This window comes from Anolis carolinensis, chromosome 3, assembly GCF_035594765.1.
Source record: "Anolis carolinensis isolate JA03-04 chromosome 3, rAnoCar3.1.pri, whole genome shotgun sequence".
Lineage (NCBI taxonomy): Eukaryota > Metazoa > Chordata > Lepidosauria > Squamata > Dactyloidae > Anolis > Anolis carolinensis.
Genome location: NC_085843.1, coordinates 172316534 through 172339306, shown reverse-complemented (window position 1 = coordinate 172339306; position 22773 = coordinate 172316534). Strand labels below are relative to the sequence as shown.

Here is a 22773-nt window from a genome sequence, read left to right as displayed (position 1 = left end):
GGACAATGCTGATTCTTCGGCTTAGAAATGGAGATGAGCACCAAACCCCACAGTTGGACACAACTAGATTTAATGTCAGGGGAAAACCTTTACGTTTACCTTTACTAGCACTGAGCATAGAGTATCCACAACATTAAGTACTGTGGAGTGGATCAGGAAGAAGTCATCTAAAATGTTTTGAAGCTCAAATATATCCTATATACTGTGAAACAGTATTTGTGAACCTATGGATTCAATAGTGTCCTTCTATTTATGTAACCAATTTCAAGAAGGGGATAATTCCCTTTTCCACACTTTGCACCCTTACAGTCTGCTGCTGAAAGTTCAGTTGTACTATGCAAAATGTATTCATACAGTGCCACATCATGGTCTTTGTGTTAAAACTGAAAAGCATGTCATTTTCTTTTTTTTTTCTCATCAGCTTCATCAGCAACAGTAGTACCAGTAGTAAAATAATACCCTTACACCTTGATCACATAAACATATACAAAAGGCAGAAGAGTAAACTGGGGAAAATGATGCAGGCAACAGCAGCATTTCACCTAATGCACTATTCTGAAAAGCTTTTATTCATGTTAGTTTGTCTCCCACCTTGAACCTAAATTTGTATACCAGAAAGTTAGCCGTAGCTAACATTTTCTCATCAGTCCCATTCTTTCTGTAAGCATTTGTGTAATTCCCCTGAGTTGACATATAATAATAATAATAATAATAATAATAATAATAATAATAATAATAAGGAGAAAACCTGGCTCTGGCTCACAAATGGGACTCTGAAGAAGGAGACAGAAGGTCTGATCCTTGCAGCCCAGGAGCAAGCCATCAGAACAAAAGCAATTAAGGCCAAGATCGAAAAATCAGCTGATGACCCAAAATGCAAACTGTGCAAGGAAACCAACGAAACCATTGATCATATCCTCAGCTGCTGTAAGAAAATCGCACAGACAGACTACAAACAGAGGCACAACTATGTGGCCCAAATGATTCATTGGAACTTATGCCTCAAGTACCACCTCCCAGCAGCAAAGAACTGGTGGGATCAGAAACCTGCAAAAGTATTGGAAAATGAGCACGCAAAGATACTGTGGGACTTCCAAATCCAGACTGACAAAGTTCTGGAACTCAACACACCAGACATCACAGTTGTGGAAAAGAAAAAGGTTTGGATCATTGATGTCGCCATCCCAGGTGACAGTCGCATTGACGAAAAACAACAGGAAAAACTCAGCCGCTATTAGGACCTCAAGATTGAACTTCAAAGACTCTGGCAGAAACCAGTGCAGGTGGTGATCGGCACATTGGGTGCCGTGCCAAAAGATCTCAGCCGGCATTTGGAAACAATAGACATTGACAAAATCACTATCTGCCAACTGCAAAAGGCCACCCTACTGGGATCTGCACGCATCATCCGAAAATACATCACACAGTCCTAGACACTTGGGAAGTGTTCGACTTGTGATTTTGTGATACGAAATCCAGCATATCTATCTTGTTTGCTGTGTCATAATAAAATAATAATAATAATTTTATTTTTATACCCCACCACCATCTCCCCAGAGGGACTCGGGGCGGCTCACAGATATAAAACAAGCATACAGTGGTATCAAATGCAGAAAACACACAAATAAAATTAAAAGGCATAAAATAAAATCACAGTAATTATAAAACACATGATAAAACACAGCAATAAAATCATACAATGGACTGGGCAAAGTGCACTGAGTGAAACTTGTAAACATGAAGGAAGTTAAGGTGCTGTAAGATCATGGGGAGAACCTTAAACTGGGGTGAACTCTGTGGCTATGTCGAGTATATGAACATACTGTGGCAGACTTTCCAAAGCCACTTTTCAACATGGTTTATTTCTGTGTCTATCTCAACTGTTTTCTCTAGATCTAAAGTGTGTGACACTGCAATCATCTGCAAGTATTGTTCATTTTTGCTCTCCATTGGACAGAAGAAAACCGACAGAAAGATGCCAATCCTAGAGAAAGTCAAAGAGAAGAAAGAGAAAGAGGTTCACAGCCAAGATGAAATAGTGAGTGTTTGTTTCTGGAAATAACTTCAGAGTTGGATTTTTTTTTTCATATAAACAGTTGGGCTGGTTCTGAATTGGAACACATTGCAATTGTTTCTTGGCCATCTCATATTCCTCAGGCTTGGGTGGCCCAGGGACATGGGAATGGCATTCACCATCCTCTCCTGTTCTCCTTATTGTGGCAGCCAGTGAGTGTGACATCGGTTGCGTCAGTCACTCATCTCTTGAGTGGTGTTAGCTGGTGCAATGAGCCATGGAAAAAGGATGATTCCTCCTCTCTCCCTCCTTCCTTCCTTGTCACTGTGGTACCCTTGCCAACTTTCCTCCAGTCACTAGCTGCCACAACAAGATCATAAGATTGGTTACCCAGCAGTGCTGAACTGGGTTTGGTGCTGTGGGATGATCAGGACGCTCTCCTGCTTCCACAGTGATTGGGATGGTGGTGGTGGTGGTCATTTAAACCATTGTGGGGCCAATCCAGCATTCACCACATTCAACCCCAGGATAACTGATTAATGTCAAACCACACAGAGACTGCTAATCTTAAGCACTTAGCTCAGCAACAGCTTGTATTGCAATCATAAGCATGTTTATTTTGAGACACAATATATGGAATGAAATTGGTTTTACTCTCCAGAAAGTATCTTTAGGATTGCTACTTCCTTCAACAAAGCAAACATTGCCTTTTAGTTATTTTTTATTATTTATTATTTATTTATTTACAGTATTTATATTCCGCCCTTCTCACCCTGAAGGGGACTCAGGGCGGATTACAATGAACACATATATGGCAAACATTCAATGCCAACAGACAAACAACATACAGTATAGACAGACACAGAGGCATTTAACATTTTTCCAGCTTCACGGCTCTGGCCACAGGGGGAGCTGTTGCTTCACCGTCCACTAGTGGCTATACTTCCTCATTCCTTTCCTCGTGTTTTGCTGGCAGTTTTATGGTGTTGTAAATTAGTTAAATTAGCCTCCCGCATAAAGTGCACCTACATTTCCCTACTTGACAGATGCAACTGTCTTTCAGGGCTGCATAGGTCAACAGCAAGCCGGGCTATTTAATGGTCAGGGGCTTAACCCGACCCGGGCTTTGAACTCATGACCTCTCGGTCAGTAGTGATTTATTGCAGCTAGTTACTAGCCAGCTGCGCCACAGCCTGGCCCAACACACCTTCCAACACACCTTCTAAATGAAATTTAAAATATAGCTGTGTCCTTTCATGGGAAATAAATTTATATGTACTGTATTGAGAAAATGCTACCACTCAACATTAGGAAGTGGGAGGGCACTTCTAATATTTTTTGGCTCATTCTGGGTTAAAGAAGCCACTTCAGAACCTCAAAGCAGGTTTAGAAATAAATGTTGATAATCAACTTCAGTAATTGAAAGTGAGTTCACATAGTAAGGAGCCCCGGTGGCGAAGTGCCTTAAAGAGCTGAGCTGCTGAACTTGCAGACCGAAAGGTCACAGGTTCAAATCCCGGGAGCGGCTTGAGCGCCTGCTGTTAGCTCCAGCTCCTGCCAACCTAGCAGTTCGAAAACATGCATGTGAGTAGATCAATAGGTACCACTGTGGCGGGAAGGTAACGGCGCTCCATGCAGTCATGCCGGCCACATGATCTTGGAGGTGTCTACAGACAACGCTGGCTCTTCGGCTTAGAAATGGAAATGAGCACCAGCCCCCAGAGTCAGACATGACTGGACTTAACATCAGGGGAAACCTTTACCTTTACCTTCACATAGTAATCAATTACAATCTTAGGACTTCATCATGCAGAGTGGGGAGGAAATGAGGAAAAGCGGGGGGAAACTGGAAACAGACCCTGTTTCCTTCTGTCTTTCCCCATCCCTCATGTCTTTCCATGTCCTTATCATGATGCCTGTCTCCCATCTTAAAGCGGAAAATGGGTGTAGGACTCTGTTTCCATATACTGCAGAAACAGAGCCCCATTGAGTCCCACTGGAAGCTCAGCAGCACATAGAAACCCACCGGATGAGGTCACCAGTTTGTTAATCTGCTATCAGATAGTTAACTATGTTGGGTGTTGGAATGTGGTCACACTGCAGCAACCAGGAACCATTTGCAGAAATAAATAACAAACAAAAGTGAAGTTGTTGCACTTTCAGCAATCTACACCTGCTACATGGAGGATGGGGAGAAGGGGCAAATTCAATCCACCATGACCCCAGAAGCCTCCAGGAACAGTGATCCATCATTTGGTTGGCAAAACATTCCTCCCCAGTCCACACTGGGGGAGTCCTTCAAACCAGGGGGTTAGGGAAAACATTAAAGCATCAAAAAGCCTTGATAACCTTCTAGTTTCCATCCCTAATGAACTCGCATTACCTTGTAATCCAGTTCAGAATCCGGTCGGTCTTCCTTTTTTATTTCAGTACTTTTCAGCAGATATAGCTCTCCACATTTATATGTTTAACTTTTGCATTATTTGATTATTTGTGGATCTGATTAATATGTTCTCTCTAAGAATCTGTAGATCTTCCCAGTGGTTAGTGTGCCTCAAGTTACTCTGGAAGACCTAGATATTCCTAGAAAGGTATTCTCCCTGGTTTAAAAACCCAGCATTTTTTTAAAAAAACCTGTAGTTTTCCAACTTTCACAGCAGTCCTATGCCTATAATCCTTCCAAAATGGGAAGACCTACTGTTGTATTCCTTCCAATGGTGTTTGGCCCTTGGTTGAATGGTTCTTACCAACAGAATAGATTCACTTTCCACCTCCATGCCTTCTAAGGCTGCTCTGAATATTTCCGGGAAAAGATAAAGCAGGAGGGGAGAGAGGACATCCTATTTCCTGACTGTAATCCTGCTCATTCAAGTTGACTGCACCTCTTTAAGAACATATATCAAACTTTTTGGAATTCATATTTCTCATGGAACCCTTGGCCTTTTTTTTTTTTTTTGCATGGGTGAAGATTTAAAATGTACAACATCCAGTAAAGTTGTCTAAACAATATCAATAGCACAGGACATTTTTGATCAGATTATTGCTTTTGCATCTGAATTAGGTACTTCCCAAACTTCCAGTCCCACCACTGCAACAGACCCTCCACATGTACCTTCAGTGCATGAAACATTTGGTGCCAGAGGAGCAATATAAGAAGACAGAGGTCATAGTAGAACGGTTTGGAGCACCAGGAGGTCCAGGAGAACTCCTTCAGCAAAAGCTTCTAGAAAGACAGGACAAAATGAAAAACTGGGTAAGTCCAATGCTACTTAGTTTCAAATAGTTTCATCACAAATTATATAAAACAGCCTACACAACTTTTGCCTGTATTCAAATCCACTTTTTCCTCCTACTTAGTTCTCAGGATTGGCTAAGGTGCTCTGATGTCATAAGATATGGGGAAACATTATGACACAAAGGACTTCATCATATGGGCAAAATTGCCCATCCTATGACATTTGGACCTCTCTCTTATGTATTGCATATACAACAAAGTTGGGCGGCAACACTCCTCCCCCCCCCCCCCCCCGCCATGGGCTGAGGTTGGGAGTGATGTGACTGATGCGGGGCATGGGCAACAGATTCCCCACACCAGATTTGTCACAATCATGGTATGAATTAGAACCAGAATGTTGTGGAGTTAACCAAGAGCCTCCCAGATATACTGAAAGAGTGGAATGGGTAAATCTGTACAAAAAAAGTCAACATTCAAAGAGTTGGAAACCCAGATTCTATTCATTTCCATTTTAGGGAATACTTAGAGGTAAAGTACATCTTCATCTCCATTCCTATATACAATTAACTTGCTCTTTTATTATGAGGAAAAGCCATGTCATAGAATCATAGAGTCATAGAATCGTAGAGTTGGAAGAGACCTCACGGGCCATCCAGTCCAACCCCCTGCAAGAAGCAGGAAAATCTCATTCAAAGCACCCCCGACAGATGGCCATCCAGCCTCTGCTTAAAAGCCTCCAAAGAAGGAGCCTCCACCACAGACCGGGGGAGAGAGTTCCACTGCCGAACAGCTCTTACAGTGAGGAAGTTCTTCCTGATGTTCAGGTGGAATCTCCTTTCCTGTAGTTTGAAGCCACTGTTCCGTGTCCTAGTCTCCAGGGCAGCAGAAAACAAGCTTGTCTGACTATGATTCATATCCTCATCCAGATGTATACCTCAATAGGCTATATGCATACATTTCATTTGCTGAATTGGGGCACATACCCATCATCCCATCACCATACACCTTAGATGTTGGAAAATATCTCTCTAAGATGATAGTTCAAAGCATGCTATAACCTAAGATGAAAGAAAAAGAATAGCACTACTTAGGACAAATTCAAAATAGTGGTTGAATCTTAATAAACTACAATGAGATGACATTATTACCATATATACTCGAGTATAAGCCGACCCGAATATAAACCGAGGCACCTAATTTTACAACAAAAAACTGGGAAAACTTATTGACTCGAGTATAAGCTGAGGGTGGGAAATGCAGCAGCTACTGGTAAATTTCAAAAATAAAATTAGATACCAATAAAATTACATTAATTGAGGCATCAGTGGGTTAAATGTTTTGAATATTTACTGTATTTCAAAGAAAAACAGTAAACTAACTCTATAAGTGGAAAAGCAACAATAACTTTATAATAATAATCATCATCATAATCAACAGCTTCATTTGTACCCTGCCCTATCTATCTCCCCCTGGGGACTCAGGCCAACTTCCAACATAGTAACAGGCAAACATATAATGCCTACATAAACAATGCAGAGCTAGATATAGATCTATCATTATATATACTAATTTCACATGTGTATTTCCCCCTGAAACCTTTGCAAATCCCCTCTCTATGTGCATTTTCCTCCTGCAATATTTGCAAACCCTATTTATCAATGTTTATATCTATCTAGACATCTGTGTGTGTGTGTGCGCACGTGCATTTTCCCTCTGCACTTGCAAACATGTAAGGGTAAAATTCATATAAAATTCATATATAAAATTAATGTATACATATAGGAACAGATATACAGGTACATGGAAATCTCTAGTTATCTACATAGGATTTGCAAAGACCTGTAAACATATGAGGGGAAAATTCATATATTAATGTATTTGTAGGGGAAACATCTATATAAATATTTAGAAGCTTTGGGGCATGCATTTACCCAAGGAAGAAATGCAAGCAAAGCCCCCCTAAAAGCAACTTTTTCCTCCTTTCTCCTGTCCTTTCCCACCTCTTTTCTTTCTCCCTTTTTCAAACTCTAAAAGTAGCCAGAAAAGGATTTTAAAAACTTCTCTCCCCCTCCCAAAAAACCCACCTCATTTTTGTTTCCTTGGGAATAAAAAGAAATACACTCCTTCTGTTGCTCTCTTTTCCCTTCTTCCCTCCCTTTGGACTCAAATGTTCTTGCAATAATCGTAGTAGTAGTAATCATAATGGTAATAGTAATGAATTGTGCAAATTTGCAAGAATATCTTTTTTTCTTCCCCTTCCACCCATGCAATCTAGCTTGCAAGGGTTTCTCTCACACTCTCCTTTCGCTTTTGAAAACATTCGCTTCTTGTCTCTGTCTCTCTCAAAAAAAATAAGATAACCAGCCTGGGAGGAGAAGCAGAGGAGGGTGGTTTTGGAAAAGAAAACATACTGTGGCCTCCAGGCTCCGCTGGAGGCTTGACCTTGACCCGAATATAAGCCGGGGGAGGCTTTTTCAGCTCATAAATAAGGGCTGAAAAACTCGGCTTATCTTCGAGTATATACGGTAATTACTTTTCAGAAGACTTGGGCTCAAGACAACTTTAAATATCAAAACAAATGCAGATTAAAACACTTACTAAGATGTAAGTAAAATCTATATATATAATAAAAGTCAGTGTTTGTATGTGGGTATGTATGTATCTATGCAGCGGAATATGTGGCAGCTTTCTGATTGGCCGCCACTATCACAGGCCACTGTGACCACCAGGAATGACGGACCTGGCCCAAACTTGACCCCATGATGCGCTTAATGTCCTGGTGCCATTTGTGGGACAATGGACCATGGGTGATGGGATATCTTTCAATCACTACGACTCCCACAGTTCTTTCAATCACTACGACTCCCACAGGCCACTGCGATGTCCACCAGTGACAGAACTGGACTTGGCACACACAACCCCCATGAACCCCTTTCCATCCTGGGGCAGATTGGGGGAGTATAAACCAAGTAGTTTCACTTACTTCTTGCTCTGGAAGTTGTAGTTCACCTTTATACAGACAGGACTGAAGCCAGCCAACATCGGATCTGGACCAAACTTGGCACACTGCCTCATCATGCCCAACTGAGCATACAGGCAAGGTTTCAGGGTGATTGTCCTTTGGCTCTGGGAGTTGTAGTTCACTCTTATTCAGACAGCACTGAATTCAGCCGACTTCGGATCTGGACCAAACTTGGCACACTGCCTCATCATGCCCAACTGAGCACACAGTCAGGGTTTCTGGGTGATTGTCCTTTGGCTCTGGGAGTTGTAGTTCACCCTTATACACACAGCACTGAACCCAGCCGACTTCGGATCTGGACCAAACTTGCCACACAAGTTTCTCAAAATACCCGGGCACCGCCGGGTCCCCAAGCTAGTTATATAATAAAATGCAATTAAACTATCTAAACAATTAAAATCCATTAAAAGAAGATTAAAAATAATGGGAAATAAGACAGCAAATAATTCAAAGTTTGTTGCACTCAATTTCTGAAAGTCTGTCAGAATGGAAAAGTTTTTACTTTCCAGTTGAAGGACAATGAAGTAGAAGCCATACTAGCTTCCATAGAGGAGAAGGTCTAAAAGCTGAGAGCAGCCACTGGGAAATCTCCTGTTTCTGCCAAATAGCATCTACTACTGTATTTGTTAGCATCAGGCAAGCTTTGAGAGAGCGAGGAAGGCTATGCTACACATCAGCTTTCAGAAGCCCTCCCTCCCTTCCAGAAGAATGAGATCCATCATCCGCCACCCTCACCAGCCAAATAGTAAGGCTAGTGCTGAATCATGGTATGCCAACTAGAATTACAATAAACTCTTTGACAGGTTTAGAAATTGTTCTCATTACAAAATGCATGAAATGTCACCATGTTTTGACCTGTGTGGAATTTAAATGAACCTAATTAGGGTCGGATGGATCAGTCTCTTTCCAGCCTGTGTCCACTTTGTACGTGCTCATTCGTATGTCTGTTCCAGCCCATTTCTGTTGTAATCTGATAATAAATAAATCTGCCTTTAAGTTTGTGCAATATAGAAATGTGTATTTTGGAATGTATTTGCTCACAAAAATGCATCTCCTCTCCCAGTGTATAAAGTTCTAAATAGATTTAATCCTAAAATAAACATTTACACATAGATGTTGGTTCTTTTTTGAGATGAAAATTGAAAAATGTGAAAGCTGAAGGATAACTGAATTCACCACTATACATTCGTCTGCAAAAGATTCTATTTGCTTTAAAATGAAGATAAATTAAGAACTTGGACACCCCATATTTAAAACACAAGGCATATGGACCACATTGTTGTTATTTTTTTATTTTTAAACTGATTTATAGTGTATTGTACAATTTTTATATATGGGTTTTATTGTAAGCTGCCCTGAGTCCCCTGTTGGGTGAGAAGGGCGGGATATAAATAGTGTAATAAATAAATAAATAAATAAATATTTGTTTATTTAAAACATTTATATTCTGCCCTTCACACCCCAAAGCACAAGTATACGGCAAGCATTCAATGCTGAAACATAAAACAAACCATAAATATACATAAACACTAAAATCAGTTATTTTCACTTTAAACCATTGTTTAACACCATCCAAACCGTTGTTGTTATTGTTGTTGTGATTGTTTTTGTGTTTCATTAGTTTTTTTATTGAGCATTTTTAAGTTTTTTCACACAAAATGAAAAGAAAAACAAAAAAGAGTATGAGGGTAGTGAAGTTCTTGTTCGTAAATTAGATCTTTGCAAAAGTCTATTATGTTGCTAAGGCAGAGGAAGGGAGGAGAGAAACCTTGTACAATAGAGTCTCACTTATCCAACACTCGCTTATCCAACGTTCTGGATTATCCAATGCCTTTTTGTAGTCGATGTTTTCAATAAATCATGATATTTTTGTGCTAAATTCATAAATATAGTAATTACTATGTAGCATTACTGCGTATTGAACTACTTTTCTGTCAAATTTGTTGTATAACATGATGTTTTGGTGCTTAATTTGTAAAATCATAACCTAATTTGATGTTGAATAGGCTTTTCCTTAATCCCTCCTTATTATCCAACATATTTGCTTATCAAATGTTCTGCCGGCCCCTTTATGTTGGATAAGTGAGACTCTACTGTATTTGTTCATCTATTTCTTCATCTCAATTACTATTATGCACACCATCTAAACTATTAAAAAATCCACATATCCTCTATAATAAAAAAGAGCTTATCTTGTCATCCGACGTTAAAACTGGCAGTCATGTCTTCTTATGTTGTCCCATGTTCTTCCTGACTTCTCTTCCAGATCTTTACATTAAGCATTCATTTATTAATTATAAGAATAATTAAAGTTACTTCTTATCATTGTGTTTAATATCCTTTATCTAATTTTAATTATTGCCATTTAAATCTAAAAATTAAATTCATTTGTTAGTAAGTTAGTATTTTGTAGGTAAAAATTTACTATGTTACATTGTCATCCTTTCTTCTTCCAGACTTTGTTAATTTTTTAAAATATCTCAATCAGAAAGTTTGCAAACATTTATATACTATTTAAAGGATACTAACACATCAATTGGAGCCCCGGTGGCAAAGTGTGTTAAAGCACTGAGCTGCTGAACTTGCAGACCAAAAGGTCCCAGGTTCAAATCCCGGGAGTGGAGTGAGTGCCCGCTGTTAACCCCAGCTTCTGCCAACCTAGCAGTTCGAAAACATGCCAATGTGAGTAGATCAATAGGTACTGCTCCAGCGGGAAGGTAAGGGCGCTTCATGTAGTCGTGCCGGCCACATGACCTTGGAGGTGCCTACAGACAATGCCGGCTCTTCGGCTTAGAAATGGAGATGAGCACCAACCCCCAGAGTCAGACATGACTGGACTTAACGTCAGGGGAAACCTTTACCTTTACTTAACACATCAATTATCCAAAATCTCTTGAGCGTAAAGTATATAAATAATACAAAAAATATCTATATAATACTAACATTATTTTTTAGCCAGAAATAATAATAATAAGCATCATCATCATCATCATCATCATCATCATCATCATCATCATCTATACACTTTATTTATATTCTGCTCTATCCCCCCAGAGGGACTCAGAGCAGATTACAGAACACATATGAGGCAAACATTCAATACCTTTTACATACAATAACACAGACAGAGGTAAAGGCCTTCCCTTTTCTTCACCTCTGGCATCTAGAGATGCCATGGGGAGGTGCTCTTGTTCCATTTTTTCTATATCTAGGAGCCTATTATCCATAGATATCTCCAATCTGTTGCTGGCATGTTTTGCATATCAACATGAGTGCCCTTTTACCTTCCTGCCAAGGTGGTACCTATTGATCTACTTGCATTACATGCTTTCGAACTGATAGGTTGGCAGAAGCTAGGGCTGATAGTTGGGAGCTCACTCTGACTCACGGCTTTGAACTGCCAACCCTCCTGTCAACAAATTTCCTGCAGCTAGCAGTTTAACCCACTGCGCTACCGTGACCCCTGCCGTGATCAAATCCTATTGTGGTCAATTTCTTCTGGTTCTTTATAAATTCCATTCTTCTTTCTGTGCATTTATTTGTTGTAAAGCTAAAGTTAATTTGTCCATTTTGACCATTTCAATAACTTTTGTAATTTAGTCTTCTGATGCTGGTGTGTTTTGCTATTTCCACAGTTCTTCATATTCAATTCTTGCTGTTGTTGTTATATAAGGGAAGATTATTTCTTGACGTTTCAATATCTGTTTATCTAGTAATCCCAATACCGTGTTTCCCCGAAAATAAGACAGTGTCTTATATTAATGTTTGCCCCCAAAGATGTACTAGGTCTTATTTTCAGGGGATGTCTTATTTTTCCATGAAGAACAATTCATATTTATTGTTGAACTAAAAAATGAACATTTATTATATACTGTACAGTAGTAATCTCAAACCAGCATAACCAGACAAACTGTGAATCCTATCAAGAATTTCTTGTTACTACCATTATTTCCATGTACAACACTTTATGGTACGTACATTTATCAATCTTGTATGCTCTGGTGTTCTGTTTGGCAGGCGCTGGGCATGCTTCCAAACAAAAACTTTGCTAGGTCTTACTTTCAGGGGAGGCCTTATATTTAGCAATTCAGCAAAACTTCTACTAGGTCTTATTTTTCAGGGATGTCTTATTTTCAGGGAAACAGGGTAGGAAGGTTTCAATGAAATTTTATCCTTTAATATAGTTTCCATATCTCTATACATTTTATCCAGAATGGTTTAGTCTTTGGGGGAGTCCACTACAAATGGTAAAAAGTTCCATTTGTTTGTATTTCCAACACCTATCACATCTTCTGCCCTGTTTCCCCTAAAATAAGACATTCCCAGAAAATAAGACCTAGTAGATGTTTTGCTGAATTGCTAAATATGAGGCCTCCCCTGAAAGTAAGACCTAGCAAAGTTTTTGTTTGGAAGCATGCCCGCCGAAGAGAACACCAGAGCATGCAGGATCGGTAAATGTATGTACCATAGAGTGTTGTACATGGAAATAATGGTAGTAACAAGAAATTCTTGATAGGATTCACAGTTTGTCTAGTTATGCTGGTTTGTGATGACAACTACTTAAAGTATATAATAAATGTTCATTTTTTTTTTTGTTCAACAATAAATGTGAATTTTTCTTCATGGAAAAATAAAACATCCCCTGAAAATAAGACCTAGAGCATCTTTGGGAGCAAAAATTAATATAAGACACTGTCTTATTTTTGGGGAAACATGGTATATAGCTTTGAAAGTTTTTCTTGAGTTATATACCATATGTATATCATGTATTGTTATTTTTGTTGTTTTTTGCCATTAAGTCATGTTCAGTTTATAATAACTCTATGAATGAGTGACCTTCAAAAGCACAAGTCACTATCTGCCCAGATCAGGTCTTGCAAACTCAGGGCAACCATGGCACCCTTGACTGAAGCAATGCACTTTTCATGTAGTCCCCTTCTTTTCCTACTGCCTTCTATTTTACCAAGCATTATAATATTTTCCAATAAGCCTGTGGAAAAAAGTGAACATTCTTCCACAGTATTTTCCCGGTATTCAAACATCCTTAAATGTTCCAGATGAATTGTTCTGCATGGCAAAGCATATGTTTTATAATAATAATAATTTTATTATTGTACCCTGCCTCTATCTCCCCGCAGGGACTCAGGGTGGCTTACAAATGCAAACAAGTATACATACATAAAACATCAAATACCGAAAACACACGAATGAAAATTAAAACTTACGATTAAAATCAAACCATTAATAAGACAGAGTTAAAAGGCAGCAATAAAACATAAGGATGGGCTGATCAAAGTGCATGAAGTGTTTTGTGGTTGTTGTTTTGCTTTGCACAAAACACAGTTTTCTACATAGAAATAAATCAAGAGAACATTGCCATAATTATTCATCATTGCATGAGAGGACATGCAACAACGTTAAAGATGTTCTATAATTCCTCTGCCACACTTTGGGACATTCAAATATTGAGCGTTATATTCTTATTCTTCCGGAGTACTTTTTAGCATTGGAACAAATAACAACTCATGTTCTTTCCATCCTTGCCTATGAGGAAATTATTTTGCAATCAGTTCAAATGACTATCATTCTATCCAGATGGCAGATTTTTTGGTAAATGGGGAAGAAAGAGCGGTTCACAATAGTCTGCAATAACAGACTGTTTTAGTTCCCCATCTTTGAAAAAGCTCTTAACTGCTAAAAGAAAGCTACCAAAAGGATGATCTGTGCCTGAGGGAGTCTAATTCAGGACTGGGCTTTTGCCCAAGTGCAGGTTTTGCCTATAAGACTCCAGGGAGTGTGTAGGTGAGTGTTAGTTATTTGTTTATTTATTTGAGCATCTGCTCCCCCTACAGTGATGTAAAATATCTCGAAGGAATTTCAGCAGATGCCTCATTCAGAAATGAGCATGTCGATAAGCAATGAAGACACATCTTATATTGTTACTCCATGTGATTGTTTATATCCATTTTTGTAGGTTTTAAACTACTGGCTAGATGACATGTACCTCAACAACCGATTGGCCCTCCCAGTCAATTCCAGCCCAGCCATTATCTTTGCTCGCCAACAGTTCCAAGATGCCAATGATCAACTAAGGTAAAGTGTCCAGAGATTTCACTAAAAAAGAAAGCTCCTCTTATATTCTGTTGTGATCAAGGTGTAATCTAAGGACCTCATCACATGAATGTGGGGAAAGTGGGGGAAAGTGGAGGAAACCATCTATTTTCATTCCCTAACACCAGGTTCCATGCCTTTCCATGTTCAGGGATGGCAGCCATCCCACGTCCTTTCCCCACTTTCCCTGGGAAGCAGTCGACTCTGTGCTACCACAACCAAGTCCCACAGGTAACCACCAGAAATGGCTTTCCATCATGTGATGGCCTTTGTGGAACTCAGTTGCAGCAGTGCAGAGAAATGGAGAGAAGACTGCATTTGATGAGATCCTAAGACAAGTGGATTTCCAAAATCATTACACGGTGAAGTAAAATATTGGGTGTATCTACACTGCACAATTATCATAGTCAAAGCCCTTTTTAACTACCATGCCTCCATACTATGGGATCTTGGGGTCTGTTGGTTTGGTGAAGTACAGGCAGATCCCAAGTTACGAACAAGATAGGTTCTGTAGGGTTTTTTAAAGTTGAATTTGTGTGTAACAACAACAACAACAACAACAACAACAACAACTTTATTTGTCTTCCACCCTATCTTCCCGGGGAGACTCAGAAATCAAAATAGGTACAATTTTAAATGTAACTTCAGCCAAATATACGAGGGCTATCCACAAAGTAGGTTAAATTTTGGATTTTAAAAAGGACAAAGTATAGGAGAAATCAATTACCATATGCAGCAGAAAGACACATTCCAATACTACAATCACACGTAATCTCCATTGAAATCTAGGCATGTCTCATATAGATAAATGAGTTTGAAAAGGTCTGCCCCAGTAAATTTGCCACCTCTCTCCTCCGTTTCCAAAAATGGGGGTGTGGCTGGCAGCGCAGCATTTTGGCTACACTGCAGGAAGGGAGAAAGGGGAAGAGCTGAGGACACAAGCGGGGAATTTACTGGAGAAGTACTTTTCAAACTCATTTATCTATATGAGACGTGCCTAGATTTCAGTGGGGATTACGTGAGATTGTAGTATTGGAATGTGTCTTTCAGCTGCATATGGTAAATGATTTCTCCTATACTTTGTCCTTTTTAAAATCCAAAACGTAACTTACTTTGTGGATAGCCCTTGTATATATAGCTTTAGATAGCAAAGAGAAGGGTGAACACCCTCATAGTGTTTGTTTTGCTATCTATGCCCCTGTTCAGAAGATTTTGCCTCACTTTCTGTTCCTGTGACCACTGGATTTTGGAAATTTTGGCTTGTTGTGGGAACAAAGCTTGGTGAGAAAGCTTCATAGGAGACAGCTTTTTCCCATGATAACTCATCCCATGAAAACTCAGGAGTGAATTGCCCTTCTGAGGGATAAATTTCTCTCTTGTTGTCTCACCCTTGTTCTTAACTATGAGTCATTTGTAAGTCAGATGTTTCTAACTTGGGATCTGCCTGTACTTAGAATTTTGTAGTCACTCCCCTGACCTATGGTTTTAGCCATCTTCAGCAGAGAACTATAAGTATCTTATGAAAATACAAATCCGAGGATCGCATGAGATTGAGCCATAATGTTATAATTGTGCCATGTTGATACTTCTATTAAACTCTTGAATGTGCAGTTTTCAAATCTGTCACTCATTTTGAATTTGTAAATTTTTATGTCTTTTGCCTCATCTTTAAGATGCACAAGAATAGAAGGAGCATTCATTATCTTCAAATAAAATGCCCATTACAGTGTATGTTAAATTTGATCCATGGCTTCTTTAAATAATTAAAACATGAGAAATATTACAAGAATTGTAATAATTCCAGTTAATCTGAAATATGTTATAGTTCAATACCTTTTAAAATATTGTTTATTCTCAGAAGAGCTTACCAGCTGCACTTTCCTCATAGCTGTCTTACTGAACCTGTTAAGGACTGTATTTCACGCAGCTTTAAATAATCCTTTGTTAAAAATTAAAGGCATCTCCATTTGGGATGCCATACAGTATTTATGACAAAATTTATATTCTGCTCTTCCAATTTATTTTTCCTCTTCAGTTTGCATTGTTTGGGGTACCCAGCAGCCAGCAAATCAATAACATCACAGAGCCCATAAGTAATCACACGAAATAAAAAATGCAGACAGGTGCAGCAGTTAAAAGCAACCAAAAAAAGAGTTTGTTGAATAACATCTTAAATTCAGTGAATTAGGCCTGCCAGGAGAAATCAACATTAATCAAGTGGTAGAAACAATGGGAATTGGTCTAAATGAACTGCCTGAGCAAAACAGTTCACAAACTAATGGCCATTCTGACCATTAAAGAAAGTGTAGAGGTACAGCCATTAAGGTACATTATTCTCTTGGGGTATTAGAAATATTTCGTTTCTTAGTATCATAGAATCATAGAGTTGGAAGAGACCTCATGGGCCATCCAATCCAGCACCCTGCCAAGAAGCAGGAAAATCACATTCAAAGCACCCCCAACAGATGGTCATCCAGCCTCTGTTTAAAAGCCTCCAAAGAAAGAGACTCTACCACAGTCCAGGGCAAAGAGTTCCACTGTTGAACAGCTCTCACAGTGAGGAAACTCTTCCTAATGTTCAGGTGGAATCTCCTTTCCTGTAGTTTGAAGCCATTGTTCCATATCCTAGTCTCCAGAGGAGCAGAAAACAAGCTTGCTCCCTCCCTATGACTTCCCCTCACATACATGGCCAACATGTCTCCTCTCAGCATTCTCTTCTGCAGGCTAAGCATGCCCAGCTCTTTAAGCCGCTCCTCATAGGACTTGTTCTCCAGACCCTTGATCATTTTAGTTGCCCTCCTCTGGACACATTCCAACTTGTCAACATCACCCTTAAATTGCGGTGCCCAGAATTGAACACAGTATTCCAGATGTGGTCTGATCAAGGTGGAATAGAGGGGTAGCATGAGTTCCCTGGATCTAGACACTATATTCTTATTTATGCAGGCCAAAATCCTATTGGTTTTTTAAGCTGCCGCATTGCATTGTTGGCTCATGTTTAACTTGTTGTCCACCAGGACTCCAAGATCTTTTTCACACATACTTCTGCCAAGCCAAGCAGCAGTATCTATAATTTGTAATACACCAATGGAGTTAGGTAGCTAAAGGAAGTGGAGAAGTTCTCAAAAGTCAAGAGCATCTGAATTATTTAAACTCTGTAAATAACTGGAAGTAGCAAGTTACATATTACAAGCAGTTAATTCTTTCCCCAATAACAACAGTATAACTCATTTACATTATGGTTGTAAGCTAAATAGGGATGTCACTCTTTGTTGGTGTCATTAGAACAATAAGTTACCCTTATAATTATGAAGTAACTATAAGAATGATGGAAGCAAAATATCAGCTAACACAGCCCAACAAAAAAATTCTTTATGCCTTGGTTTTTAGGTCTGTTTTTAGGGGTTATTTGGGGTGCTTATTATTGGATAGACCACATCAGTTCTAGATACGGTTATCATGGTTTTCTATGGGAAAGCAGATGGCAACTGATTTAGGCCATATGTTCTGTAACTCAAAATCTACATCTGATAGGGGAATATTGGAATCAGCAGGTCAAATATACCCAGAAACAAGTCTCACATTTGAGGCACAAATATGTGGGCAATACATGTGCCTTGTTGTGTCATGCTCTATTGAGATAGCAATAGGGTGGACACAATTATATCACAATATCACAATCTACCATTATTCAGATATTTTTATAACAACAAAAATTAGTCTGCAGTTACTATTGAGATAAACCAAAGTTTTAAAAATTGCTTTTAAAAAAACTTCAGCTATAGAAGTAGAAAAATAATTTTGCAGCTAAGTTTTCGAGGTTCCACAATTATCATGGAATACAGTAGAGTCTAACTTATCCAACACTCGCTTATCCGAAGTTCTGGATTATCCAATGCATTTTTGTAGTCAATGTTTTCAATACATCGTGATATTTTATTTATTTATCATTTATTTACAGCATTTATGTTCCGCCCTTCTCACCCCGAAGGGGACTCAGGGCGGATCACATTACACATATAGGCAAACATTCAATGCCTTTTAACATAGGACAAAGACAAACAAACATAGGCTCCGAGCCGGGCCTCGAACTCATGACCTCCTGGTCAGAGTGATTCATTGCAGTGATTGATTGCAGCTGCTCTCCAGCCTGCGCCACAGCCCAAATTTAGCATTTTTGTGCTAAATTCAAAAATACAGTAATTACTACATAGCATTACTGCATATTGAACTACTTTTTCTGTCAAATTTGTTGTATAACATGATGTTTTGGTGCTTAATTTGTAAAATCATAACCTAATTTGATGTTTAATAGACTTTTCCTTGATCCCTCCTTATTATCCAACATATTCGCTTATCCAACGTTCTGCCGGCCCGTTTATGTTGGATAAGTGAGACTCTACTGTATTTGGAACGCAACTGAAATGATTAAATGTGCCTCTCTGATACAGGAACACAAAGCCCGGAAGTCTGTTAATGGTTTTCTCACAGAATGGATTATAATCATTCATTACTGGTGATGACTTTGGTATTCATCTGCTTGTGGTTTTTAAGTATTATAGTATAACAAACTTTTATCAACAAAATAAATGCTTAAAATGTGCTTTGCGCAAGTACGGTGTTCTAGCCCAACTAAGTTGTTGTGGATCAAAACGTATAGATAGGTGGTACAAGGAGATGTCTGTATTTGGCCATGGGAATTCTAGAGGTCAGTGGTCATGCGTTTGTAGGCTGCACTTGTCATTCTATAGAGACATAAACTGACATCATTCCTAGGGGTTGGAATGCACATGAAGCTGCTTGTGCTGCTTATGACGTGTTTTCCTCCACAAACAATCTTTTGGGAGAATCGGCTCAATGGTGGAACAGTTTTAGCTTTGCCAAAGTTGCAACTCGTTGAACTGGAGCAAAGCCTGACATCATGTCACCAGATCTTGTATGCTTGTGTTGCAAAGGGAAGATCCCCTGTGCTTCCTCTACAGCCTGGAGGGAACTGAGCAGGGAGCAAAAGGGGAAAGGAAAAGACATTCAGGAAAGCTGTGCAGTATCCACATCCTCATTTAGAAAACTGCCTTTTCTGGTGCTGATTAGTGAAATGGGCCTTAAGAACTCATGAAAATAATAATTTATTGTCTCATAAATAGATTTTACACCTTTTAAATAGAATTGCACACACAGTACTATGTGGATTGGAATTAACACTTAAATAAGTACATTGAGTTGAATCTAGACTTTCCATGCTTGAAATTCACCCTCTGAAATTATATAATAATAATAATAACTTTATTTTTATACCCTGCCCCATCTCCCCAGAGGGACTCGGAGCGGCTTACATGGGGCCATGCCCGACAACAATATAACAGCAGCAATAAAACAATAAAACAAATATTGAGAATAAAACAAATGTCGCATCAATAAAACATCAAAATCAGTAAACAGTCATAAAAGTCGGCATACAGCATTAAATGATTAAAAACGGGAAGGCTAAAAACACGGATCTGGGCCAGAGTGCAGAAAGCTTCAACATGGGAGAGGTAGTTTCACAGTTAAAACAGTCAATAAAGTGCAAAATAATCATGCCCAGGCATCCTATTGTTAGATGGGCAGATAGATCAGCCCTACAATAATTAATCCTCGAAGGCTATTTGGAAGAGCCAAGTTTTTGAAACTTACCAGTTATTATGAACTAAGCCAATGATGGGCAACCTTTTCCACTTGGTGTGTCAAAATTCACCAAAAAACCTAGCATGACTTGGGTGGTGTGTCACTTTGAGAAAAAAAACCATAATTTCACAATATATATAGTTTAAATAACAAAAATATATAATTGTAATATATAACTGTATTTAATAAATCAAAACCTATTTGCCACCATTATTTCCATGTACCTCTTGCAATTTCCACGCTGATTTCTCTCTATTGTAGTTTCAACGTAGTCATGAATAATGAATAATAATATAATAATAGTAATAATATAATAATATACTACAATAATAATAGAATAATAATAGAATGATTGTGTGTGTGTGTGTGTGTGTGTGTGTGTGTGTGTGTGTGTGTGTAATGTGCATAATTCCCATGGAGTTAATTCCCAACAAAACCACTGGACGAAATCACACCAAATTTGGCCACAAAAGACATTAGTCATCCAATCAATCTGCATGCGGCAGCTTGTTAGCAAAAATGGCTAGGCGTGTCAGTGCTGACACACGTGTCATAGGTTGGCCATCACTGAACTAAGCTCTGATTTTAGTGGCTGTATGGAGACACGAGGAATTCTGAATCAGAGCTCAGGAATATTAGCTGGCTGCGATTTCCAGTCGCAATTACAAATGAAGAGGCATGTGCATTTGATTAAAAAAATTCAAAAGCCATTACAAAATTAGGGGCCACTAGCATTTCATTTCTAAAGTGTTTCTAAAGTATAGTTAGTGAAAATTTTATTACTATAAAGAGTAACAATATTTCATTACTTTTCATTTTAGTAATTTCCCAACTACTGTACTTGTGAACTACTTGGGAAACTTCAGGGGCTCCGTTCTCCCTCATTTTTAGAGCAATTAGGGTGAAACTTGCCACAATGGTAGAATGCATTTGCCACTGTTAGCCCATCAAGTTTCAAAAAGTTTCACTTATCCACAGATGTTTGGGGAATTTTCAAAGTTTTTATAAACTTTTTTAAAAAAAACTACAAGAGCTATCTCCTTGAATTTTCTATAGTATAGTACAAGATAACAGGGGATCATTCCCTGCAACTTTCAGAATTATTTATACATCTACTGATTTGAAGATTTTTTTTAAAGTTTTGAAAAAAATGTTTTGTTTTTTTAGAAAGCCACAACAGCTAACTCATTAAATGTCTCTTATATGTTAACCAATTGAAACCAATATTAACCAATTTACGAGCTGGTCATTGACCGTAATAAACGTTTACTTACTTACTTACTTAAAAAATATATTAACCAATTATACATTTTCATAGAATCCTAGAGTTGGAGGGGATGCCCAAGGGCCATCTAGATCAACTCCTTTCTTCCAGGTAGGAGGGCAGTATTAAAACTCTCCTGACAGATGGCCAACCAGCTTCTAAACTAATTAATATGCTTTCCCTAATGAGTAGGAAGGGACCTCCAAGGGCCATCCATTTAAGGATTTCTTCCCAGTCCAGCACAGAGATTTCCTTACTAAAAGTATAAGTCAATACTACTCTTTGCAAATTCAATAATCTATTGGAACTCTGGCTTGCTGTTGCTATGGAGGGACAACTCCGTCCCCTATCCTGTTTGGGGATTTCTGATGCTGAGCAGAATTCTGGGAAATGTAGTTTAGGTTCACTGATTGACTTTTTGCCAATCTCAGCTTAATTTAAGTTACTGGGTAAATTACATTTGCCCTTTGAAAGTAGAGTACGATAATAACAATAGTTTGAATCTACTTAGGGACTTACATCTACATAGGAAGGTAAAGGTTTTCCCCTGACATTAAGTCCAGTTGTGTCCGACTCTGGGGGTTGGTGCTCATATCCATTTCTAAGCTGAAGAACCAGCATTGTCCGTAGACACCTCCAAGGTCATGTGGCTGGCATGACGGCATGGAGCGCCATTACCTTTCCGCCGGAGCAGTACCTATTGATCTACTCACATTTGCATGTTTTTGAACTGCTAGGTTGGCAGAATCTGGGGCTAATAGCAGGCGCTCACTCCATTCCTCGGATTCGAACCCGCGGCCTTTCAGTCCGCAAGTTCAGCAGCTCAGCACTTTAACACACTGGGCCATCTACATACAAACCCTTATATCTGTGAGCAATAGAATTAAGAAATTTCCCAAGGTTGGTATTCTATAAGAGGTTATTACATTATAGGTAGGGAAGCAGGCAGCAAACTTACTGTTGTTCATTGGGAGCAATACACAAGAGGATGGATACCCATTGAAACTCGATACTCAGTGAAACACACTATGGATCAGGGCACTAACCAGGGAATGCCTAGCTGATGTCATAATGGTGATGACGATGATGGTGGTCATAAACAATATATGCCAATACAGAGAATCTGTCCTAAGTAATTATATAAGAAATAGGAATGGGCTCTTACCATATACTAAAGCAAGGATTCTCAAACTTTTCAGGTTTTTGAGCTCTTTGAAGCAAAGTTTCTCATGGAGCCCCAAGAAATGGTTATATATTATATTATATCTAATGTATCTATATCAGAGATGTGTGAACTAAGTCGCACAGTGCAAAAAAAAGGAAAGAAAAAGCAATACAATATTTTAAATGAAGAACAGTTTTAACCAACATAAACTTTACAGGAGACTCATTTGTTCATTTTGAGTCGGTTTTAAATAAGTTTGGTGACTTATTTAATGTAGTCTGTGTCCCAGAAAGGCACA

General features: G+C 38.8%; 1 protein-coding gene and 1 long non-coding RNA gene across 5 annotated transcripts in view; one reads left to right on the top strand and one right to left on the bottom strand.

The window, feature by feature from the left end:
• The window catches only part of LOC134297659 (uncharacterized), a 63642-nt gene extending 41283 nt beyond the window's left edge, over window positions 1-22359 (bottom strand). For both annotated transcript variants that reach the window (XR_010004480.1, XR_010004481.1), the window contains exons 1-3: window positions 22269-22359; window positions 6233-6307; window positions 5127-5237 (exon numbers count right to left, since the gene is read on the bottom strand). This is a non-coding gene — a long non-coding RNA (uncharacterized LOC134297659). The remainder of the gene's footprint in view (window positions 1-5126; window positions 5238-6232; window positions 6308-22268) is intronic.
• chat (choline O-acetyltransferase) overlaps window positions 1-22773 on the top strand; it is a 93227-nt gene that overhangs the window by 15721 nt on the left and 54733 nt on the right. For 2 of the 3 annotated variants that reach the window (XM_062975809.1, XM_003223257.3), the window contains exons 2-4: window positions 1894-2038; window positions 5076-5267; window positions 14246-14364. In XM_062975809.1, coding sequence (XP_062831879.1) covers window positions 1976-2038; window positions 5076-5267; window positions 14246-14364 — 374 coding nt within the window. In that variant the 5' untranslated portion in view covers window positions 1894-1975. Of the gene's footprint in view, window positions 1-1893; window positions 2039-5075; window positions 5268-5643; window positions 5778-14245; window positions 14365-22773 lie in introns of those variants that run through there. The other variant, XM_062975810.1, reaches the window with a different exon arrangement.